Raw genomic sequence first — 25,180 nt, forward strand, 5'->3', positions numbered from 1 at the left:
TGGGAGGAAGCTGGAGTACCAGAGAGAACCCACACAGGAACAGGGAGAACATGGAGACTCCACACAGAGAGACCGCATGTCCGAGCCAGGGCTTGAACCCAGAACCTTCATGCTGTGAGGGGACAGTGCTGACCACTGCGCCACTGCAGTTTTTTTTACTACACACAAATCATGATCTGTCTCTTACAAAAGGATGAGAAACCAATGACTGATCTTTAAGTCTTCCTGTCACTGTCCTCTGGTAATGTCTCAGGCCGTTGATCCGTCTGGGTGCTGCTACCTTTACACTCTGCCCCATAAGCTGGTGCAGCTCATTGAAGTTGCTCATGGACTGCAGCTGAACAGTAAATCCTGCCACAAAAATGGATTATATTGTGGTGTGGATTATAACTTTGTGATTAACATTCCACTTTCTTACTCCAGTGCATTCGCGTTGCCTCAGACGCTTGCTACCACTTTCCCCTCTGCGTCATGCTGCTTTTACAAGGCGTCATCACTCAGACGTGCCACTGGGGTCTTTGACTCCCTCACTGGCCCCTCCCACATATCCTTCCCAAACTGAGGGGCAGTCAGTTACCCAGTTTTCAAAACTGCATTTCTTGTCACAGCCTGGTGAACAGATATCAGGTCATTACTTTCAACCATTTGCCAATGACTGGGTTGTTAAAAGCAACCTCAGACTCAAGTGAGCTGAAAACGTTCTATTGACACAAACTTTGTGCACAAATACAGTGTGACCTTTGATACTGTACGACCTCCATTTCCACTTTAATCCACAGATTACTCCACCTCGGATTACTTGTCGACCTGAGGGAGCTCAGGCACTGAATGTAAAAGTCAAATTACCTTAATTTTACAGAAATAGACACACAAGGAAACCAATACTTGTGTGACATAGTGACATTTTATACCTGCAGAAATAGAAATGTGAGAAAAATCGAGATAAATCAGAACGGCTCGGATTGATTTCAGTGTTCTTAGGTTTTGTTGAGCTAGTCTGAGGGGAAGTTCAACGTTTTGGATCTTTCTTTGATTATTTCTAACACCTCTCTGAGCAGTATTCTAAGGTAGCACACCCTAAAAAGGTTTTCTAACACTCCAATAATTTGCATATCCAATAAATGACCCCCTTCAATCAAAGAACCTAAGCAACATCCCATCTATTTTCCTGTGAATCAAATCAGGTGTGTTGCGTCTCAGTGAGGAAGTTGCCCGCAGTTTTTAGTGGTTAACACTTGCCGTGATGCAGGGGAAGATTGTTCGTTGAGGGGAGAAAATGATTTCATGGTGTATATTAGGACCTGTGGTGGGCCAGTGTGATGAGAAACCTCCCTCTGCAGGCTTGGTCACGGATGCTCTTCAGTATTCTCACCACGCACCTCTCCACCACCGTCGAGCTGCTCGGAATGAAGACCGAGTTTTCCTGTGTGAGACAAGTGTCACAATAAAAGCCCCATTTCAATATATGATTTAGAGTAAAAGCAAATTACAATTAAGGAATGATGTTATTGTCAAATCCGAACTATTAACTGTTTTTTTGGTACAATAATTTGTTTAATAGTTAAATTAGGATTTGGAAGTTGGAAGGTGGTCTGAGATGTGTCATCTCACGATCTCACTGGTAAGATTGAATTATCAAACGAAAGTAGCAGTACAGGAGGTGCGTTACTGCTATGGGTGCCTTTCGATGTATTTTAATCATAACATTTTACAATTCAACGATTTTGTTTAGCAGACAACACAAGCAAGAATTGAGACTGGAGGGAAAGACCTTAGAAAGTCGCACAAAGTGCTTCAAGTTTGATTGGCTGGAGGTGCTGCATTTGACATACTTTTTGTTAGTTTAACAATGCACTACCTTTATGTGAAGGTCTTTGTTTTGCTTGTGAAATGTGAACCTAAATAGAAATATGCAAAAACAAAGGTAACAGTTATAAAAAAAAAAAAATAAAATAAAAAAAAAGATTATTCAAGTTCATGGTTTGTGGGCTTTTAAGATGCGGCTTTTATTTTGACGAGACGCATCCGGTGCTGTACCGTGTTGCTGTCGCTGTCTTGACGTCACGCTGGTTAAATCCTGCTCTCCCTTCTCGTCCCCTCAGAGGTCTCTCGTCATCTCCAGCGCTCATATCCACCCCCCTCGTCCTCCTCCCCACCGTCCAAAATTAGACGCTTTGACAATTAGAAAGATGGCAAGCAGCTTCTCGAGAGTTCTCTCCTCCAAACGGAACCTCCGGATCCTGTCGGTGGTCGGCGGCTCAGTAACGGCTGGATTTCTGCTCCACCGGCAGCATGTCAACGCTGGGGGTGTCGGGCGCAGGCTGTACCCCGCCAGGTAACCACCTCACCGGCTGTTGTTAACACGTTACACGCCTTTATTTTCTATTATTTTCCAAAGATTCAATGTGTCAGTGCTACATGAAAGTCAGCATATGTGCAGGTGTGTTTGTTTGTATGGAGTTGGGGGGGGGGGGGGGGGCATTTAACAGTTAATTTTAAGCGTTCATTATTTTTTAAAATTACTAGTTTTCAATGTCCTTTAAGGATCAGTAGAAATATGAATATTAGATCAAAGTGTGGATGAATTTATCCTAATAGTTTTAGAACACAAGCTGGCTAACTGTCCCTGTAAGATGTAGTACTCGGTTACAACTGAAGTAGTCATAGTATGAGTTGAAGGTTTTGTGATTTTTAAGTAGTTTACCTGACCTCTTAACTACCAGTAGCTAATTATCATTAACACTGAACCTAATTTGACCTTGAAGTTGAGATGTTTCAACCCCCCCCCCCATCCAAGTTTAATTTCTTTAAAAAAAAAAAAGTGGTAGGAACATGAATATTAGATAAGGATAACTTAACCTCCAATTACACCAACATAAAACACACACACACACACACACACACACACACACACACACACACACATCCAGTGTTGTACAGGAGTAATATAACATCGAAATAAGATACTAACCTACAGTGAATTGTTGCTGCACAACCCTGTTAACTAGACCTAAAATAACCACATGGATTTATATTTGGTTGTTTATTTTCTTATGCAATAACTGCATATTATGTATAGGAAATAATCCCTAGAATTAGAATCCCAGTCGGTTTTCCAGCATAGGAATGTCTTACCACTGTGATAAATGAATCAGGCTCACATTCAGGGATACGTGTCCCAGTGCACGCCCTGTGTGTGTGTGTGTGTGTGTGTGTGTGTGTGTGTGTGTGTTATAGAGCAGCACGTACACACAGATTAACCTTATCTTGCTCAGATATAAAGCCCTGTTTAGTGATAACACACACCGGCCACGTTAAAGCTATTTTCAGTCTTTACACGAGCAGCGAAGGATCGTTCCCCAGTCACCGCCACCTTCAGCGGTGTTGACTTAGGGTTGGTCTGATGTTCATGGAAACCAACACTGGTTTCATTTGTGACCCCAGTAACAAGTAAATCTGACAGGGAAATGTTAACCCTTGCGTTCAGGTAAGACTGACAAGGTTCCAGGATTATTCATTACGTGCATCATTCAATGTACTTTCTGTTCAATAACGGCAGCAGTGTCGGAGAAAGTAGCTCTTGCTTTCTTGCTGTAAATAACAATGATGACATCATTCTTCATTCCTCACACAAGTGACCCCGGAGTTGAAAATGGGCATCCATTATTCTGTCTGTCTGTCTGTCTGTCTGTCTGTCTGTCTGTCTGTCTGTCTGTCTCGCTCTCTCAATGAAAAATTAAAAAATCATCTTTGAACACTCGTTCATTCTGAAGATAACAGGGCATTCTAGGTTTTTGGAGCCCTCTCAGTTTGCCAATCTGCTGAGTCAGATATTTACGCAGTGCTGGACTGTGTGTGTGTGTGTGTGTGTGTGTGTGTGTGTGTGTGTGTGTGTGTGTGTGTGTGTGTGTGTGTGTGTGTTTTATTTTGTATTGTTGGACAGTGTTCCTGGCACTTATAATGTTACCTCTTTAAATCACATTGATGAGAAGCGGTACAGTGAGGAGAGGAGTTGGGTTGTTAGCTCTGTTTGGATTTTCTCCTGATACCAGCAACTCGAGCAGTTTTTAAGATCCTCAGCCACCACCTCACTAAAACCCTCCTTCCACTCAGTATATAGAATGTGAGTGTGTGTGTGTGTGTGTGTGTTTGTGTGTGTAGTAGTAGTAGTAGTAGTAGTATCATTTTTGAAGAAAAAAAACACAAGTTTTACACATACAGCTGTATTTTACATAAAAAGTCTCTACTGTTTTCCATGATATTAAACTTCTCTCAACTCTAGCTTGCTTGTGTGTGTGTGTGTGTGTGTGTGTGTGTGTGTGTGTGTGTGTGTGTGTGTGTGTGTTATGCATGCGTGCATGCTAGCAAAGGACGCTAACTTTAGCTGATTACTTCTCGCTATTTGCATTAGCTAACATTCTTTTATGCATTGGACAGTTTCTGAGTTGCGATAACAAGGACTTTTTTTCTTTCTTAACTTTAAGCAATTTTTTACAAATTTTTTTAATTCACGGGTGAGCAGATTAAAGGAAGTCTAAGCCAAGTCACATTTCTTTTTCGCACATGAATAATTTTTCTACTTTGATTTTATTGGCAGACCTAGGATTGTAAGTTAAAAGCTGCAGTTTATCCCCAAGTGCAGCTGCAGATGGCCTTCGACCATCCTGCAGAAGCTACAGCTGATCTACTGTGTAATATTCACTATGCTAGAGTGACTGATTGCACCTAGAGAGGCTCATAGACCGAAGCTCGCAGGTTTACTCCCCGCCTGGTGAAAGTGTCCTTGAGTGAGTCACCAGCTCCACACCCTCTGCAAGGGTACACCTCCACGCTTTACCAGCACTCACACTCACAAAATAATGTTTTATCCTGTCAAAGATAAATGCACTATTATGTTATCTTGCATTCCCGTTTGTGCAGTGCGGAGTACCCTGACCTACGCAAACACAACAACTGCATGGCCAGTCACCTGACACCCGCCATCTATGCCAAGTTGTGTGATAAGGCCACTCCCAATGGATACACGTTGGACCAAGCCATCCAGACGGGCGTAGACAACCCCGGGCACCCCTTCATCAAGACCGTCGGCATGGTGGCAGGAGACGAGGAGTCTTACGAGGTCAGACTTCACGTGCAAGAAAGATCTTTAGTTTCAGTTCACCAGAAAATTCAATGTTGTGCATGAGTCAAGTCGTCAGTTTTATCTGTATAGCGCCAAATCACAACAAAAGTTACCTCATGACACTTTACTAGAAAAACAGGGGTCCGTTTCACAAAGCAGGTTTAGTGAAAACCCGGGGTCTATTAACCCTGAAATAAGGAAAACACAGAGTTTTCCGTTTCACGAAGGGAGGTAACTCAAACCAGAGAAAGAGGGTTACCTCTAGCCTGTTTCACAGACAGCGGTAACTTAAGCTCTCGGTCAGTTACCGCAGTAACAGACGCTATGAAACTAACCTGGTCCGGACCAGGTTTTTGTCAATGAACCTCGAGTTTCTCACTGTGTTCGCCCACTTTCAGAGCCACATCCCCCATTTGATTTCCGCATTCACTCATCAGCAGGTGAGTTTTGGCGAGTTTTTCAACTAACATGGCACGTCCTTTTCTTGATGATCCCGTGGATGAAGGTGCAGCATTGCTGCGCAGAGAATTAAATATTCGTCGGGAGATGGAGATCAGACCGCGCATAGACGTTCTTGCATTTCCAGACAGTGTCGGTACCGTTTCACATCACAGTCCATCATCGATATACACAACCTCCTCCGTCCTTACATTTGCAACATCACCTGCATATATACATATATATATATATATATATATATATATATATATATATATATATATATATATATATATATATATATATATTTAGTATATATTTAGTAAAAGGGAATTATGGGTCATCCATGTTTTTATGTTGTTTAGACAAGCCTCCAGTTTAGTCAGCTGATTTGTTTCATGTGGATGCATTGACAAGTGCAGCTGTGTATCGTCTGCATAGCAGTGAACATTAATCAAGTGTTTCCTTATAATGTGACCTGGAGGAAGCAGGTATAGGGTGAAGAGTATTGGTCCAAGCACAGACCCTTGTGGAACACCATAACTGACTGTAGTGGTCAGTGGTCAGACTGTAGTTGTTGTTTATCACCTCTCAGGCCTCCAGTGAAAGTAAGCAGAAAATAACACACTTTAAGGAATAGTGCATATAAATGATTGTCTCTTGCATTCAAGCTCTTGACAAACAAGGTCACACACTGCTCTTTAGCTGGAGTTTGTGTATGTGGTGATGCTCCCACATTGCCAGGAGGATCCCATAGTGAGAGCATGTGTACTGACGGGCTGTGTAGCTCTAGTTAGCCCTCTGCTAACTTGAATGAGGATGATGACATCATGGCGCAGCTCCTCTGGACTTCTCAAATATTATCGACCCAAATGGATGAAACTGTCATAAAGAAGCTGGTCTTTTTCTGGAGGGATGCTGTGATTGGATGACACGCTTGTGCAGTGTTTAGCACTGTCGCTTCACAGCAAGAAGATTCCGGGTTCGAGCCCCGGCTGAGAGCGAATGATTGTCTGTCTCTATGTGTTGGCCCTGGGACGGACTGGCAACCCGTCCAGGGTGAACCCCGCCTCTCGCCCTAAGGCTGCTGGGATAGGCTCAACAGGATAACCGGTAAAAACATGGATGGATTCTGTGATACCTTAAACATTTTACCCACCATTTTGCAGTTGCAACAACAATAACAGTAATGTATGAAGTTACACTCCACTCAATTGCTTTAATGAAAATCCTACGAAGGGAAAATGGGTTCTGGTAAAAAAGTCTGATTATATTCCTGTGAAGAGAACAAAGCTTTCAGTGGTTCTAAGATCTAAGACTTAAGGATTAGAAGAAATCAGCTGAGCCATTTTGCCCTGTGATTTATTCCTGTCCTGCTGTAGAGGAACTTGTATTCCAGCCTCTGGTGAGGAATAGTTTTCAGTCAGGACGCCTCTTTTGGGATATCGCATCTAACTTTAGTGATGTTCCACATTACCTACGTGCCCATTTGGGTTGCCGCCTTCGTTCATGTGTCTCATTTCAATATTGTCATCTTTGACCACAGTATAATTATTACAACTTGAAATTAAAAGCTTTTAATAACCAGAATTAATCAGCAGGACTGTAAATATCAAATACAAGTGTCAGAGCACACTGTGCGTAGATGAGTTGATGTCAAAGGCTCAAGGGTTCATTCCTCCTCATTTTGGGTGAATCAGATGAATCTGATACGGAAAATTATTTTCATAATGTCAAGGTCGTGTTACCATATATATATGGTCTGTCATTAACATTTTTTTAAACAGTGATTGGAAAATTTGAGGGGTCATTTGTCATTTTGATGGATTATAACATTGAGGATGATCCTCATTAGCAGGCCTTGGTGCAGCAGGAGCACAGGCTGGGGGACGTCCTCCAGGTGAATCGAGCACTTTCAGACAGAGGAAATGCTGCGATCTCGCTGCCTTGGAGACGGCAGGCATTGGGAACGTTGAATTGGATTGTAGTAACAATCTGTATCATTAAAAAGTCTGTTAGATATGTAGACTCATGCATTCTAGGTGTGTTTCAGGTATTTGCAGATCTTCTGGATCCTGTCATCAAAGAGAGGCACAACGGCTACGATCCTCAGACCATGAAACACCCCACTGACCTGGACTCCAGCAAGGTACTTCTCACTCTCAAGTCTTGAGTCTTGTCAGATCTAATCTGCAGATTTACTGCAGAGCTTTGCAATTTATTCATTTTACAAGTAAGCAAAAAGTTTCTGTATGGTACAATCTCACAATAATATCCCAGAGATGAACACTCGCTGCTGGATTGGTGCCTACCAGTGATACCTGATGCTGCTGAAGCTATACTTGTACCTTTGTGGGAATATTTCTCCACCTGCCTTGACTTCAGATCCATTCAGGCCACTTCGACGAGCGCTATGTGCTATCGTCCAGGGTGAGGACGGGCCGCAGCATCCGGGGCCTGAGCCTTCCCCCTGCCTGCACCCGGGCAGAGCGCAGGGAGGTGGAGAAGGTGGTGGTGGACGCCCTGGCCGGCCTGAAGGGTGATCTGGCCGGGAGGTACTACAGTCTCACCCAGATGACAGACAAGGAGCAGCAGCAGCTCATCGATGTGAGTTATGCAGTGAGGCTGCGTGCATTTGAAGGACTACATTCTGGTTGTTGTGCAAATGCAGCATTTTGCTTCTTTTCTTCTTCTTCTTCTTTTAAAACGAGTTGTTTTGGGTAGCAAGGAAATTTGAATAAACAATTATTTGACAAGAAAGATGAAAATGTTCTTCATATCAAAGTGAAAATGTTCAATTTGAATGCTTCTTTTAGACAAACTAGGATCCTGATTACTACACTGGCCCACTGGCCAATTTATAGCTGTTGCTGACATGTTGCTCTCCGTGTAACAACAGGACCACTTCCTGTTTGACAAGCCGGTATCACCGCTCCTGACCTGTGCAGGTATGGCTCGTGACTGGCCAGACGCCCGCGGTATTTGGTAAGTTGGAACCCTGGATGGTAGACACTCATCCATACTTTTTAATCAACGCTTTGAAATATCGTCTGAATATAAGTGATTATTTGTGACCCGCCCCCACGTGTTTTCAGTCCTAAATCAGACCAGGTTCCAAAACGCAACAGTGTAATTTTGATAATCTCACATTCTGAATTACTTTATTTATTCATTCATGAAATTAAATGTTCAAATTTCCTTTAATTTTCATGGGAGTCTCAATTTTTTTCCACCCCGGCATGCTTGCACTAGTAATAAGATTTGTCTTTTGCTGAGCTGTGGTGGAGGTTTATTATAAATGCGGGCAATGCTTCTTGTGCAGTGAGTTCCGAGCGCGTAGCCAGGAATAGCCCGATGCACCATTGTGTGGGCCAGCCAAAATCAATCACCAGCGTCCTTTCCCTATCCGTCTGCCAGCCGTATCAGCCAACCTGTCCTCTCCTTAATAATTCACCTTTCCTTCATCCCTCCGTCATCTCCTCTTTCAGGTCCACTGGCAGCTTTGCCTCCTTCTTGATTATCATTCTCTCCATCCTTCCAATACTGCTGTCTTGTTTCAATCTCTCACTTCTGTCAGCTTCGTCCAACATCCTTCCCCGGCCTGCTCTCCTCACAAACTATCCATTACCTTATTAGTTCCCTCTCAAACAATATTAAAGAGGACGATATGGACAAAAAGCCTCTGTAGAGGATGACTGTGTCTACGTGCACAAAATTTGAGATCTCCTGTGTTAAAACAAAACAATGGCAGCGCAAAGTGGGTCATCAGATTCCAGTGGAGGCATCCTCTGGGGAGCGTAAATGGATTCCAGTCATTGTATTTTGCCTTGAAATCTTTATTTCTGTTAAATATTCCTGTAATATCAGTTCATTCCTGTTGAAATGTTGACATTCCAGGAGTTCGATAAACTCAAGGGAGATATTGACCTCGTAGCATGTTTCTAGAGCGGACAACACCTGAGATGCCCTTCCTGAACTTTTCCAAAAATCCCCAAACCGTGAGCTTCTTTTCTCTTTTGCTGACAACAGATCTGAGTTTAGGTTTCAATCAAACAAAGTGTTTGCGTTTTCTATTCTTCGATTGCCTGTAGCTTATGCAACGTCAATGCAAATAGAATAAATATGCCTCCTGTGCAGGCACAACAACGAGAAGACCTTCCTGATTTGGGTCAATGAGGAAGATCACACCAGGGTCATCTCCATGGAGAAGGGAGGCAACATGAAGAGAGTCTTTGAGAGGTTCTGCAGAGGCCTCAAGGAGGTCAGCCTGTGTTTGTAGTTTATAAGCATGTGTGTGAGGACAGAAATAGAAGAGAAGAGACAGGGAGGAGTGAATTTTGATTTGTCTTAAGATTTGTCATCGATATTAAACAATTAGTTTGGAAATTAATCGATTATGACTTAAATGTTTGCTGGTCTTCATTTTATTTGGTCTAGAATGTAAGATGAGGGTTTTTGGTTACGGTTTGGATGCAGTCCACTGACACCACCGTGGGTTCTGTGTGGATGCAATAGCTCTAAGAGTGTCAAAATTCTGGTAAAGAATACGTGCAAACAGCAACGTGCTTGCAATAGTCTTTGCTCTGCTATGGCGATAGAGTCTGTAGTCAGAACACACGCAAAAACACACTGTCCAAAGAAGTCCACGCAAACATAAATTATTTATTCAAGCGGTCCAAGTTCCCCATTAGTGGAATTGCAAAGGGCAAACAATACAACATCTGGCAAGGCAGTGGTGCACTGGATGTGACAAGCTTACTGCCACTGTTACATCTGACTAGTTGGAACCCAGCCTTTCTCTCTCGCACCACAATGAATTATACGTATAATTCTACAACAGCTCCTCTGTCTTCACTTGTCAGCTGCAAAAACTGACAAAACTCACAGCTGCCATCACTTACACACACATCCACTGACAGTCTCACGATTGTTCACATCAGTGGCGTGCCCGTGGGGATTTGTTTCTCTCTTCAGGTGGAGCATCTGATCCAGGAGCGTGGCTGGGAGTTCATGTGGAGCGAGAAACTCGGGTACATCCTCACCTGCCCCTCCAACCTGGGCACGGGGCTCAGGGCCGGGGTCCACGTCAAGTTGCCCCTGCTGAGCAAAGTAAGAGAATGATAAAATGAAGATAATTGCATGTGCACTCTTGCTTAGACATTCAAGTGGTGGAGGAGCATATAAGTTCCATTCTCAGTCAGTTATTTAGTCTCAGCAAAACAAGGCAATCAAAAATGTGGATGCAACAACTTGTTTGTTTTTTTTATTTACTCTGAATGAAGATGTCACAAGCAGCAACGGTATTAGGGTTCTACCTCTGTGGGTCAAACAGGATAGTTTGATTGCATCTGGTTTAGCTGTGATATTTGAAGAACTGGAATGTTTATAAAACATGGTGTGAATTTTGAGCGTCGGAATAAGGAAAGTGCAGATTTAATAATTCCGTCTCCCGCTACCTCTCAGGATCCCCGCTTCAGTAAGATCCTGGATAACCTGCGTCTGCAGAAGCGAGGGACAGGTGGTGTGGACACTGCCGCCGTGGGTGGTGTGTTTGACATCTCCAACCTGGACCGCCTGGGCCAGTCTGAGGTAGGACAGCCAGGATGGAGACGAAGTGAGTGTGAATGTGGGCATCCAACTGGGCAAGGTGGGCAACCATCCAGGGACCAGAGCGCTCCAAGGCCTTGGATGCCCCAGTTTCCCTGTGTGTTTGAGGGGATAAATGTGTGTTCTTTTGAAAGTATACGCCCGTATAGAACAAGGAGGAAAAACAACTTTTTAAGAATTTCAGATCGTGACATTTCAACCAAGAACCAAATGACAGTTTTTAACTTTAATCACAAAAGACTTAGAATGAACATCCATACTGATGCTGTCATAACTGTCAGAACGCTGCTGATGGCTTCACTGCTGCGGCGTCCTGATACTGCATCAGCTCTCTCTGCCTTCCATGGTAAAAGAAGATGGACAGTGTCGAGAGCTGTGGAGGGATTTTAAAGGTTTTAACACACAGCCTGTCTCAGGTAGAACATGTAGAGATGAGGCTGTAGCAGGGGTCGTAATGGGTGTGTTACCCACTGGCCTGTAGTGGGGTTTAATCAAACTATGGAGTCATCAGTTTGAAGCAGAGTGTCTCAGGAAAAGTGCAAGCTTGTACAGTAAATCCTCCTTGTGTAAATAAAGTAGATTCACGTGTCAGAGCGGAACCACAATGGTATTTCTGCATCAGCAGATCTTGCTACTGGCTTAGAAAGCTAGCAGGAACGAACTAACTACTGCCAGCATGGACATTTGAAATCAGAAAGTTTTTTTTAGGACTTAAGTTCAAAAGACAGAACAGACTCGGTTGTTCATTCTGACCTAATCGAGGTAAAGTTGTTCTACAAGGTTGCACATGGAGAGGGGGAGCAGGGTGTTCTTGCGCAGGCTGTATCTGTCTTTGTTACACAGCACAATGCAGCTGTTCTCTGTTGTGTGTGTGGTCACATATTTCAGGCTGATTTCATGGACAGTGGCTCTGACGGAGTGCTAAGTGCTTGTACACAGTCGCTAGCTCTCGGGGGGGGGGGGCTGGAGAATCACTCCTCGAGTTTTCCTCCTCTTGTAACTTGAGGAGGAGAATTTTGCGATAGAAAGAACTCACATATGCGATGCCATTTTTGAAGTTTGTGTGTTGGGAAAAGGCAAGTAGAACATTGTGATGGTCTAAGTCCAATATCCACTCCGAGTGTTTTTTCTGTTTTGAGAGTGTGGGAGGGTCATCGTTGTTTGGTCCTCCATCATCCAGACGGATGAGTCGAGAAGTTAACAGATGGAGGCAGTGAAAAATTGGGGGTGCTTCATCTCTCTGCTAGTCGGAGGTGATACGCTCTCCAGTTTTATATATCGAAGCACATTCCAACCATCCATCCATCCATCCATTGTCTTCTGCTTATACCTGTTAAGGGACGCGGGTTCACCCTGGACAGGTCGCCAGTGTGTTTACATTCCACCGACCGTAATGCAGCAGTTGGGTCTGTGTCTCCAGCCACTGACTGTCATATTGGAGAAGGTGCTGCTGCCTGTAAACTCTGACACGTCCCTCCCTCAGGTCCAGCTGGTGCAGACGGTGATCGACGGCGTCAACTACCTTGTCGAGTGTGAGAAGAAATTGGAGAAAGGCCAGGACATCAAGGTGCCCCCACCCATCAAGCAGTTCAAGTAAACACTGATCCCTAACCTCACCACACATTCCTCTGGGCACACGCACACACATGCACAAACACCCCTCTCTGTGCCCATAGATATGATGAATATCTATGCCATCTCTCTTTCATTAGTATATCTGAGCATCCCTCCCTGCCCGTGACACGCCTCTCTACTATTATCGTCTGCATATATTCTACACAGCGCGCTGGCTAAACCCGGTTTGGGTTTCACCTTGCTTAAGTGTGTTTCATTTGAATAGTATCTTTATCTTAAAACTAAAACTCAAATCCATCATCAAAATATCGTCAAATATTATCGGAGGATGTACCAACTGCAGGCTGTCAAAGATGGCTGCCGGTGTGCCCATCTCTGCATCTTTGGCTCCACTCCAAACACAAACCTGGCTTTCCTCCTCCTCCTCCTGCTGCATGTCCTATACTCTGCCTGTCTTCCCCTCATTCCTGTGTGCTGATTGGTCGCGTTATCCGGTGTTTATCAAGAACATCCATTTGTGCAATAACTACCTGTGTGGATTGTGTGTTGTTCATTGTTCCTTTTCACCATCTTGAATGGATTCAAATGGGGATTTTAACAGCGTTCAACGGAAGAGTTCTGTGGAGGACTTGTGTTCAATGACACAGTGGTGTCACTAACTACACACACTGGCTGAGCTGACCTGGGTTCTGTACTGTAAGCTATTGAAGCAATATCATTTCAGCTCATCACTGAATGTCACTGTTATATCTTTTATTAAAGAAATAATCTATTTAACAGTAACTCTGTCTCCCGTGTTTTCCCTGCTTTTGTCACTGGAACGTCGCTTGTTCCAGCTTCTTCTTAGTAGTCCAATACTCAGGTGTCTGAGTGCGCGGTTACTATGGTGACCAAGCTAGCGGTGCCGGATTTTGATCAGCTTGAAAGGCTGAAATGAAAGTTTGTTTCCTTTATCCTTTATTAAGGCAGTCTGTTGAATCTGAGCACATGAACACCAGCATCCCACTGCACCAGCTACATGTAAGATGACCCTTGAGTCCAGACTAAACACTCTCTTATGTCCATTTGTCTTTGAATATTTTGCTGCTTAATACCAAGGAAGCTAACAGCTAAAAAAAAAAAAAAAAAAGGATCTTTATTCCCACAGACACAGCAAAAAGCTAACTTGCATAAACCAGGAGAATTTCAAACTAGGCTAACTTACACACAGCTGGTGCGACCCGCTGCTGAAAACTACACTAAATGAAATGTCTGCTGCATCGTATGCATTTGAGCAAATAAGAACGTTTACATGTGTGTCTTATTTGTCTGCTAAGAGGTCATTGTTTACTCTGCAATGCAGGAAGTGTGCAACAAGTGCTTTGTCCCGTTGTGAATGAATGGGATTTTATTGTCTCCAGTGATGAAATAAGCAACAATTTTGCCACTGTTATGGTCTGGTCGTTGACGGGACAACAAGGCATTCGGTGTTGTGTGGCGACACGGCTGAGATGTTGAGTGTTGGCGTCGCAAGGCGTCAGGAATCCCTCTGTGTGAGAGAGCTTCTGATGTCCTGGATACATCCTCTCCGTCGCTCGCAGCGTGTCACCAACATAATCCTGCAGACTTCTCTCCTCCTCCTCCTCCTCCTCGTTCTAGATATGGATGAGGAGCAGGCAGGTTGCTGTGGCAACCACTTCACTGAAGCAATGAGGGTTCCGATGGGGGAGGGAAGAAGGGCTTTGTGGGTAACAGAAAACAAATTTCTACAGCACAGCAGAGAGCAGCAGAGCTCTCCACCAAGAACAAAAACACAGACCCTCCGGTTTCATAGCGACTGGAAAACACAGTATGTAATAGGATCATTTGTGATTGATGGGAGAAGAAAATGCTTCTTTGCACAGCACTTAATAAAGGGATTACTTGCGTATTACAGTATTTTTTGTTGTACCGATATTTGACGTAAATTACAACAGGGCATGATCCTTTTTGACCTTGCTGGTTCGTCTGTCTGCTGGATATTGCAATGAGATGATTGTAAACCAAAAAGGATGTTGACAGAGTTGCTGATATAATTTGATAAAACAATAAGAATTGTTGGGAAGTTTTTCCTCACCCAGATGAAGGGTCAACAGGCAGACGATGTCCTATCTGACACAGATTGTAGCCCCTCAAGGAAAATTCCGATGTATAATTCAGAGCTTCATAAATAACATTTGATCGATTGAATTTGCATTAAAAATATCACAGTATTCATCATATCACACAACTGCAATATAGTTATTTCTACCATAGTATTGCTAGGATCTGGTATGATGTGTGTACGCTAAGATGCTGTTTGGTCTCCAATAATTGACCTTGAAGCTGCACGTGTGTTTCACAAACTGCTGTCTGGCAGAATAATCTACACAAACACTTGTCTGCCTACACACACACACACACACACACACACACTTTCATCACAGCTCCACAGATGCTGGATGTCAGCACATCTACTTGATGAAAAACAAAACATTTGAGGAAACTCTTCTTAACTTATTTCTGTCCAATTCATTCCTTGTAAGCACTTAGTGAGAAACACCGTTGAGCCTGAGTCACGACGACTGCAAAAAAATCCACCACCAGAAATGAAGGTTTGTAAATATGTTGCTCGGAACAAACATATCCTCAAAATAAATAACCGTCCTAAGAGTATTTGAAAGGTTTAACAGGGCACAGTGATGTGTGATGAATGGCCGGTCAACTGAATACTTGCATACTTCCTCTTCTTTATCTCATCCGTCTGAGTGAATTGCAGCACCAGGTGGGTCCTAAAATGCTAGCAGGGGTCCAAAACTCTTCAGCATTTTACCATTAGTACCCAGGCTTGTAGGTTTGTGTGCGTTGGGGATGTTTAAAATTCGGACTCTATCACTTGGTGGTGAAATACCTGGGAAAGTCCTTTCCTCCACAGATACTTTTATAATATTGTATGTTGCCTTTGAAAATGCTATATTTACATATCTTTATTCACATTGGATTTTAATTGAAATATTTTGTGTTCATAGACATTTCAGAGGTTGCAAGGTGTAGAATTGGCTTCAAGCTAACAGAAAAGTATGGAAATGTATTTTTAAGAAGTGTATGAAGGCCATTGTTAACCACAGTTCGAAGTAGTACAGCAGGAATCTGAAGAATAAATGATAAAGTCCAAATTTCTGAAGGAAACTAAAGGGCACTGACTTCATAAATATTGTTTGATAAATATAACTAATATATTTTCTTAAACCGTCTACGGGCGACAACCATTCACACTCATACGTATTCATACCTACGGTCAATTTAGAGAATCCAATTAGCCTAGTCCCCAAATTGCATGTCTTTGGACGGTGGGAGGAAGCCGGAGTACCCGGAGAGAACCCACGCAGGCATGGGGAGAACATGCAAACTCCACAAAGAAAGATCCAGGACCGGGACTCGAACCTGCAACCTTCTTGCTGTGAGTCCACAGTGCTATCCAAAGAACTCATACTCATGGAGGGTATTTTTCTCTCGGAGTGCTCCACCTGCTGGCTGGATGACAAAACTGCAGGTTTCAAAAGAAAAAGAGACATACTGAAATTTAAAGCGGGGGCGGCGGGGGGGGGGGGGGGGAAATGCGCCGTTTTTATCAACCACCTTTTCTTTAAGTAGGTCAAGAAATTTTTAATTCAACTTTATTGTGTCATCCTTCCCGGTTGTGTGAGCTCGATTCTTTTTGTCGGCACATGACAACGGAGATGGTGAGTTATTTTATTGTATCCCAACTGGAACAAACGTCTTTGTTTCACCAGTGGTTGCAGCTCAGGTCATCACGAGAATTCACAGACGGCAAATATTTAAAAAAGAAGAAAAAAATCACACGTGAGACACGTTGATGATCAGCCTCCAAAGAATGTTACTCCGACACAGAAATATCAAACTCAAATCATGCAACAAACTGAAGCACAGAACAATATTTTCAAATGCAGCCACAAAATGCAGTGAAAATGACACAATCTGTACTTAATTGTTACTAAGTTACAAGAAAAACACACCTGTCATTCATTTCCTGTCAGTCTGCGTTTACAAAATTGTACTTTAGTTTCTAAAGAGATCTAAAGTCACCCCTGCTTTGAGTTGTTGTTCCATCGTTTACAGAATATGACTGACGCATGATGGGATTTATCGTCCAACCACTTGCTTGTACAGCACTGCTATGACATGATCAGCCTGTGTATTTTCACACTACCACATTACTTCGCATGCCTAAAAACACTTGGTGAAAGGTTAAGAATAATAAAGTTGCTCAATTTCTAATTCAGTGATATACAAGTAAAAAGAGCACAAAATAAATAAAAATACAAACACTCAAAATAATATTGAAGAAACATGGTACTTGTTATGAATTACTAACCACCGCTTTGCAGTTCATTAGAAGTCTTAAAGTCAAACACTTCAGTGTAAACGTAATGAGTTCAGCGGTGTGACAGGCGAGTTTTGATTTCTGTCGTGTTCTGATTGGTTGAGAAACGATGAGTTCCAGTGTAGTGTCTTCTGATTGGCTGGCTGGGACGGAGTGACGTGTTCGCCCGTCCAATGGCAGGCTGCCACACTGTGGTTAGGAGAGGCTCCGCTTGCCTGGCCCAACATCTTCACCGCCTCCATCTCTTTCCCTTTCTCTATCCACCCTCCACCTCCGCTGTCCGGTAAACCTGCAGCTTCGTCTTTCTTGTCGCCTGAGAGGGAGGCTACCGCGGACCCGAGCTGCAGTTTACACCGTCGAGTTGAAGCACTAGTTAGACGGACTTTTAGCAGGTGCGGTGTGCGATGTTGAGGCTGATCTTTCTGGCGGCACTAGCCGGATTCACCCGGGCCAGTGATGTGCTCGAATTCACCGACGACGATTTCGAAAGCAAGATCGGAGACCATGACCTCATTCTGGTGGAATTTTTTGCCCCTTGGTAAGTCTCGGTGCGGAGCGATTAAAACGATTTACAAACGTAACGGCGACGCTAGCTGAGCTAATTTAATGATTTTGGTGGTTAACCGTTCAGCTAACGTGGACTGGCGTTGACTTGCAAGACTTCAAAAATACAAACAAATCGCGAACTGGGTTTAAATGCACTTTGTTGGACGCACTTAACAAATAACACGAGAGTTTATGGTGTCAGATGGTTTATTGGTAAGTGACTAAACGTTAGCTTGCTAGCAAGAAGCGGAGGAAGAGCGCTAACTGCATGGTTCATATCTTTTGTCCATGAACAATAAAAGTAAGGCTGTTTTTGTTTTTCCTTGAATGAACACCGACGAACCACAACTACAAAATCAATTATTCGTGTTTTATTTGTCTGATATCCGCGGTGCTAAATCTCTGTCAATTGAAACTACCTGCGAATGAGGAAGTTAGGGGTGTGTCCTTTTTCTGTTGTAACGTCCTCATTGGCCAGGGAAGTTTTGGTGTCGACCCCTGATTGGTCGAGAGGAACTGTAACGTGTTACATTGTCACAAAACTTGAATTTGATGCAATTAGAACTGGAATTCATGTGTCGTCTTTTTAAGTTAACTTTGAGGTATTTTCTCGGCAGATTTTTTTTTAATTTGACATAGCAGGAATTGCACAGCTGTAATCATCATGAATCAACCCCTGGTCTGATCCCCTAAACTGTAAACAGCCCGAAATCATGTCGATTCTACCTGTATCATGATGTTGAATCCTTCTACAACCGACCTACATCTCCTGTGCTATCTTAGAAGACCTGGCACGATCTTAATTCTTTTTTTGATGCAGAAAATTAGAACCATTACTCAAATTTGACTCCATTATATTAGCCATATTTACTTTTGGAGTGATAATTGCAATAAATCAAGAAAGAGAAGCACATTTTTATCGCAATTCACCACGCATAAAAGTAGTATCTTCCTCATTTCTCTGCGTTATAACAGTTCCATAGTTTGTATTAATTTCTCACGATTTCCTTGTCTTACTATTCGTTGTTTTCTACTTAAAGCATAAGAGACTTGACTTGTCATGTTGAGGGTTCCACTTTGTGAACAAGAAAAGAATCAGGAGCTTTATCCTCAAGATGAATTTAAAAAACCAAGAGATTTAGAATAACAGCATAACCAACCTATAAACACAACCCTTCCCCACTCATAGCTCTTAAAAATATTGATTTGTGATATCCAGTCAAGCATTCACCATTTTAGTAACTTTCCCCTTTCTCTTAAACTTCTATGTTGTCCTTGACTCTATTGCAGTACCTAAATTCAGTTAAACACCGAATTTCCTTTAGGATGTTTACCAAGCTGAAACCTGAGTACAAATGTAACCCAAGTGTATCTGGTGTGTATCCTCTGTCCTATAGGTGTGGCCATTGCAAACGTCTCGCCCCCGAGTACGAGGCAGCAGCCACACGCCTGAAAGGCATCGTCTCTCTAGCAAAGGTGTTGCATAATACACTCGATTTAACTTTGTCCACATTAATTGATTTTTTTTTTTCCAGTCTGTATCATTTTTATTAATATAAGTAAATCTTCTTCTTTGCCTTAAAGGTCGATTGCACAGCCAACAGCAACATATGCAGCAAATATGGTGTCAGTGGCTACCCCACGCTGAAGATCTTCAGGGACGGAGATGAGTCCGGTCCATATGATGGCCCCAGAACTGCAGGTACATGGTTGTAATGGGTTTTTATTTTAATCGGTTTATGGCTTGGAGAGTTGTAAAACTTTCAAAAATGTGTGTTAATGTTCTGTTTAATCTCTTCCTCCCCGTAGATGGGATTGTAAGTTTCCTTAAGAAGCAGGCTGGCCCGGCATCTGTGGAGGTCAAGGCTGAAGCAGAGTTGGAGAAATTTCTGGCCGACCAAGATGCAAGCGTTGTTGGTGAGTTACTGCTGACCATCGATGACCGTGTCATCAAACCTGGTGCCACAGTTGAGGTTTGCTCCCCCGTAACAAGCTGCAGTTGCACACCGCCAGTTATCCTTCACGCGGGCAAAGTGAGTAATTCTTCCTGATCTGAACATGATTCAAATTTTCTTCTCAGGCTTCTTTGCTGATGACAAGAGCACAGCCCAGGCAGAGTTCCTGAAGGCAGCCAGCGCCTTGAGGGAAAACTACCGCTTCGCTCACACCAACTCTGAGGCTCTCCTCCAGAGCCACGGCGTTGATGGAGAGTGAGTTTATCTCTGTGCATTTAACCTGGTCACTAACTAGAACTCACCAGCCTCTTCACACTAGTGATGGAACAGTGGCAGCAGCTGTTAGTTTAGCAGATGATCGGGACAAAAGTGACCTTTGCTCTGTTGGTTTTCAGGGGCATCATCCTGTTCCGCCCACCGAGACTCAGCAACAAGTTTGAGGAGAGCTCCATCAAATACGATGATAAATACTCCAGCAGCAAAATCAAGAGATTCATCCAGGACAACATGTAAGTTTGATATGAGAGGAGACAGTTTGTCTATTCCCTCTGTCGTTATGAGCTCAGATGCTCTGTTTGTGATGCAAGATGCCTTCGCTGGGGCTGAACGTGTTGGTCTTATCCTGACCTACTTGTTTACTTATCTGCGTTCCTGTTACACCTCCAGGATGTCTCTGAATGAGCTGTTTGCCACGCTGGTCGTGAGCCTGCTCTGATAAACATGGAGCAACGCAGAGGTGCTGGACGTTGCTCCGAAGAACAAATTTAATACTTGACTAACACGAGGAATCTTTAAAAAAAAAAAAAACAGCAAAACTGCAGGATAAGAGAAATATACCATATCGAAGAAGCTGGCATATAAACCCTCAGAATGTGTAAGTGAACACAGCAGCACTGATATAGGCTGTCTGAGCACGAATGTAACCATCGCTTGCAGAACAAGTTACCATGGTGATTTATCCTACAGGGGTGAAACATCCCTCATGAGTCTGAAAGTCCCGAGTTGAGCCTGAAGTTACCTTGCTGACTCACCAGCCCCACGTGGCGATACAGGACCCAGATCTTAGTGCAACACCGTGTTGCTGCTGTTCTCTTACTGAGTGATATTTCAAACCATAGAGATGCATTATAATCCCTATTCTTTTAATTTTAATGTCTTTTTCTTTTTTGGGAGAAAAATCTCATTCGTGTGATTTACGGTCTTTGCGTGAACTTTGACACTGAACTCAGAAGTGATTCATTAAACAAAGCTGTTTGTTTAACCTCAGCTGTGACTGATCCTCAGACAAATTTGGATTAAAATATAAAACACACACACGTCCACTCGGTTTGCTCTTGCAAAAAAGGAAAAAAAGTTTAAATCTTTACTTCTGCTCCTCCGTTAACATGTTCAGGTGCCCCAGAACACCAAATTTGATTCCCTTCATTATTTTTGTGACAGAAATGATGACACACTGTATTTTCATGTTGCTCAGAAGGTAAACGTGAAGCTGCTTTTACAGGTTTCACATGTTGGATGTTAAACTGTTTGTGTTCTCATTTTTAGTTGTTGTTTTGCTGCTAATGGTTATTTGACCAATTTTCTGGTTGATCAGCACCGACCTCCCCTCGCAATGTTTGACTTGTTTCACTCAGGGACCTCACATGTAGGCAGCTCTGAACAAACTAAAATATTTCCAGATATTCCTGTCTACACATTTCAACCAGTTAGGGGTTGTGTATCTGCACATCCTGAACTCCTGCCATTACGCTGTGGGTTTTGTGAAACACCATTTTCTCCTGATTATGTGGTTACTGGTTTCAAACCAAAGTGTTGTTTTGACCTTGACTCTGACCTGATGAGTTCCCCCTTCTTCTCCTCAGCTTTGGAATCTGCCCCCACATGACAGATGACAACAAAGACCAGCTGAAGGGCAAAGATCTGCTGGTGGCTTATTATGATGTGGATTACGACAAAAACCCCAAAGGCTCCAACTACTGGAGGAACAGGTAGGAGTTTCCCTTGTATACTCATGTGCTGACACATGTCGTTGTGCCTTCCCAATAGGAATGGACAGAAACACCTCCCTTCCTTCCACTCGGCTCATAATCTGATATAGGTAACATTTGATTTGCTGCTTTTCCGCTGAACTAAACCCAACTGACATTTCACAGGGTAATGAAGGTGGCGAAGGTCTTCGTGGATCAGGGCAAGAAGCTGAACTACGCCGTGGCCAACAAGAACATGTTCAGCCACGATGTGTCGGAGTTCGGCCTGGATGGCAGCTCAGGAGAACTTCCTCTCGTAGCCATCCGCACCGCCAAGGGAGACAAATACGTCATGACCGAGGAGTTCTCGTAAGTATCAGAGATGAGTCGTTACCAGTGATCTTTATAAATGAGAATAGAACCCGTAAAACCCACGCAGAAGGTGGATGTGGGTCAGGTTAATGAGGTTCGTTAACCAGCACTTGATTCAGAAATGGGGAAATACAAATTTTTGTACAGTTGTGTGTTTTGACACTCGGGAGGGTCTTGCTCACATGGAATCAGTTGAGTAGAATGCAGGTCCACATTAGAACCTGAGTAAAAGAGCATGTCTCCTTTTTGTTTTTTACACAAGCTTGTTTCCCTGCTCATGAAAATGTCTTGTGATTCTTGTTCTGCCGCAGCCGTGATGGGAAAGCTCTGGAGCGTTTCCTGCAGGACTACTTTGATGGCAAGTTAAAGCGCTACCTCAAATCAGAGCCCATCCCAGAGAACAACGACGGGCCTGTAAAGGTAAGATGAAATACGAATAATAATTTAAAAAAAAAAAACATAAACTGAAGCGCTTCCGCGAGTGCCATCGGCGGTTCTGACCTTTTTAGCCCACTGTGATGTCATGTTCGTACTTGCGAGAGTCTTGGCTCATTCAGGATGTTTCCGTTCACCGGCTGTTTCGGCTCGTTGTGTCAGTCAGAGGTCTGCTGTGAGCAGAGCTTGCTGACCTGTTGTTCCTTCCCTGGTGAATCGATTATCACCATGTAATAATAAGATCATGTATTGTGCCCAGTCAGAGAACATGGCTGCCCTGTTAGCGCCTCATGTATCTAGAGGTGATGGAGGTCTTCAGACTCCAGTGCCACATGGTATAAATCAAGAGATGACGTCAGTCACAGGAATTCCTGAAAGCACCATCAGGGTTGTGCACGTTCACACTATAAAAGCTCAGCGCCCCATAGTTTAAAGTAGCACCTCGGTGTGCAGGCGAGGCATCATGTCGGGTGTTTTCACATTTATAATTTGGTCACTTTGATCCGAATCAGAGGCAGAATTTGTCGCTATAAAGCACGCGTGAATTTTCCCTCTGTGCTGCTCGGATCTCTAACCGGACAATATTTCTACTACTTTCTTCTGCATAAAGGGGTTTGCTTCCGCTGCATCCAAAAATGCAAAGCATACCCTCGGTTACAGGAGCTGTAACTTGTGGATTTCACCCTATAATTGATTCAGGTTGCTGGTTTTTGCCGTAATGCTGCGTACACTTGCCGTAAATGAACCGCACCAAGTCGATTCGGTTCAGCTGAGTTCAAACAAAAAGGATGTGAAATAAGCTCCAGAAAACACTGGAGGCGTGGGGAAAGCTTCACCGTTATCACGGATGACCTCACTTATCTGTCATTTGTCCTCAGGTTATCGTGGCTGAAAATTTCGAGGATATCGTCAATGACGACAGCAAAGACGTGCTGATCGAGTTCTACGCTCCGTGGTGCGGCCACTGCAAGAACCTGGAGCCCAAATACAATGAGCTGGGAGAGAAGGTGACCTTTTTTTTTTAAAAAAAAATTTCCAGTTATCTGCAAGATGGATGTTAGTGTTGTTGTTCTGTGGTGATTCAAAGTGAGCACGTACTTCAGTGGACCCTGGCGTCCTCGTCATTTCAAGCCGTTAAGTGAAGATCTGCCTCCTAAAAGAATATTTGTAAGAATTACGTATTATAAGAGTTGCGTCATTCGTTTCCCTCCTTTGCCTTGAAAGCTCGCCAATGATCCCAACATCGTCATCGCCAAGATGGATGCCACAGCCAACGATGTGCCGTCTCCGTATGAAGTCAGCGGGTGAGTCGCATTTACATCGTCACAGTGACTCAGTGAAGACTACACGGAGCAGATTTTTGTCACTTTCCACTGCATATATTCACTGAACTGAGTCCCAAATGTGAGGGGAAAAAACTACAAGGCTTTTAGAGTCGTGTTTTGGACATTCATGATACAAAATGTTGTTGTTGGTGGTTGGGCATTGATTATTGGATCTTTTTTTTTTCTCTCCTCCAGTTTCCCCACAATTTTCTTCTCTCCAGCTGGACGTAAGATGAACCCAAAGAAATACGAGGTGAGTACCGTCGCTGGCAATCAGTGAAAGAGTGAGTAGCTTGTACCCTCTTGGCTAATCGTCTGGTCTCGCCACTGTTGCTCCAGGGAGGTCGCGAGGTGAGCGACTTCATCTCCTACCTGAAGAGAGAGGCGTCCAACCCCTTGGTGGTGCAGGAAGAGCCCAAGAAGAAGAAGAAGAAGGACATAGATGGAGAGCTATAAAAGCTCCAAACAGGAACTCAACTTCTGCAGGAGTATTGGGGGGAATCGTGCGGAGAACGAACTAAATTATATTCCACATTCTTAGTGAACTACCGAATGCTCTGAAGCCAAGTCGAAAGATGCGGCCCTGCCTTTTTGGTCTTCTGCTGCGCTGGGAATACTGTGGCTGGAGGAGCGGCGGTGCAGGGCCTGCCCCGATGTTTAAAAACACATTTTTAGCAAAAAGGGGACAGCTTTTGAAAATTGAGATTTTTTTTTTTTTAATTTCCCCTGGTCTGTCTACTTCACCTCAGGCTGATGCACTTTGGTTTGACACCAGTCTCTCTGTCATCTGTTGCTTTGGTTTTGTTGTCGTCATCACGGGGGGGGTTATGGTCATGATGAATTCCTTCTGTTTTTTGTCTTTTTGGTTTGTGTTGTTTGTTTTTTTTTGTACATTTGGAAGGATTGTGAAATAAAAAGGCCCACAAAACCAAAACAGTGAATGATCTCATTGGTTTTAAACTTCTGTGGTCAAACTTGAGCCATTTTGTCTTTTTCATAGATTTAGTCAGGACCGGCAGACAGTCAGGCTGCGATTTTTTCACTCGGTTAACCCGCGTCTTTTATTGATGCGCTTATAATTCTGTTCAGAAATGCTCAAAAGTCCAGAACAATCGGTTATCAGCCAACAGATGTATTGTTCTGACATTCCAAAACCAAAGATGAATCTAGTTATGATTATAAAACAGGAATACGCTGAAAATGTGTATCCGTCCGTACAAATATGTGATGAGAATACTCTGCAGTCTGCTGGCCATATTCTCTCAAGTGACTAATAAATGTTATCGTTAGGCATCACATAAATTGAGTTGTGATGAGGAATTAGGACCTTTTGGTCACTAAAAGCTCTTCGCTTCAACAAAATGCAGATTAATCATCAAATGTTCATCACCTTATTGAAAAAAAAAACCAAATGCCACCGCGCAAGTAAACACGCC

The 25,180-nt window shown here is 43.3% G+C and overlaps 2 protein-coding genes across 3 annotated transcripts; both read left to right on the top strand.

Annotated features, from left to right (window-relative positions):
• Window positions 1-2,048: 2,048 nt before the first annotated feature.
• On the top strand, window positions 2,049-13,507 carry ckmt1 (creatine kinase, mitochondrial 1). 2 transcript variants are annotated; one of them, XM_086209530.1, is made up of 10 exons: window positions 2,204-2,335; window positions 4,711-4,818; window positions 4,921-5,119; window positions 7,614-7,709; window positions 7,946-8,167; window positions 8,460-8,545; window positions 9,698-9,821; window positions 10,535-10,669; window positions 11,024-11,149; window positions 12,651-13,507. In XM_086209530.1, exons 3-10 carry the CDS (start codon window positions 4,958-4,960, stop codon window positions 12,762-12,764), a joined length of 1,065 nt encoding a protein of 354 aa, XP_086065656.1. In that variant the 5' UTR covers window positions 2,204-2,335; window positions 4,711-4,818; window positions 4,921-4,957; the 3' UTR covers window positions 12,765-13,507. The 2 variants fall into 2 exon arrangements, with proteins under 2 accessions (XP_086065655.1, XP_086065656.1); XM_086209529.1 differs by lacking the exon at window positions 4,711-4,818 and having other exon boundaries at window positions 2,049-2,335; window positions 12,651-13,506.
• A 3,852-nt stretch (window positions 13,508-17,359) lies between these two features.
• Window positions 17,360-24,680, top strand: pdia3 (protein disulfide isomerase family A, member 3). Its single transcript, XM_086209531.1, has 13 exons — window positions 17,360-17,682; window positions 19,088-19,166; window positions 19,275-19,392; window positions 19,500-19,607; window positions 19,771-19,900; window positions 20,041-20,154; window positions 21,508-21,633; window positions 21,799-21,981; window positions 22,296-22,404; window positions 23,298-23,426; window positions 23,644-23,723; window positions 23,940-23,997; window positions 24,084-24,680. Exons 1-13 carry the CDS (start codon window positions 17,549-17,551, stop codon window positions 24,198-24,200), a joined length of 1,485 nt encoding a protein of 494 aa, XP_086065657.1. The 5' UTR covers window positions 17,360-17,548; the 3' UTR covers window positions 24,201-24,680.
• Window positions 24,681-25,180: the final 500 nt, after the last annotated feature.

This window comes from Aulostomus chinensis, chromosome 7 (genome assembly GCF_037954235.1).
Source record: "Aulostomus chinensis isolate RoL2024-O1b breed Wild chromosome 7, RoL_Achi_v1.0, whole genome shotgun sequence".
NCBI lineage: Eukaryota > Metazoa > Chordata > Actinopteri > Syngnathiformes > Aulostomidae > Aulostomus > Aulostomus chinensis.

Bases quoted from the DNA above. Each gene is read 5' to 3' on its own strand.
- pdia3 (XM_086209531.1), top strand. From the start codon at position 17,549: ATGTTGAGGCTGATCTTTCTGGCGGCACTAGCCGGATTCACCCGGGCC. The intron at 22,405-23,297 runs GTAAGATGAAAT...ATTTGTCCTCAG, and splicing joins ACAACGACGGGCCTGTAAAG to GTTATCGTGGCTGAAAATTT. The intron at 23,998-24,083 runs GTGAGTACCGTC...CTGTTGCTCCAG, and splicing joins TGAACCCAAAGAAATACGAG to GGAGGTCGCGAGGTGAGCGA.
- ckmt1 (XM_086209529.1), top strand. From the start codon at position 2,190: ATGGCAAGCAGCTTCTCGAGAGTTCTCTCCTCCAAACGGAACCTCCGG. The intron at 2,336-4,920 runs GTAACCACCTCA...CCGTTTGTGCAG, and splicing joins CGCAGGCTGTACCCCGCCAG to TGCGGAGTACCCTGACCTAC. The intron at 5,120-7,613 runs GTCAGACTTCAC...GGTGTGTTTCAG, and splicing joins GAGACGAGGAGTCTTACGAG to GTATTTGCAGATCTTCTGGA.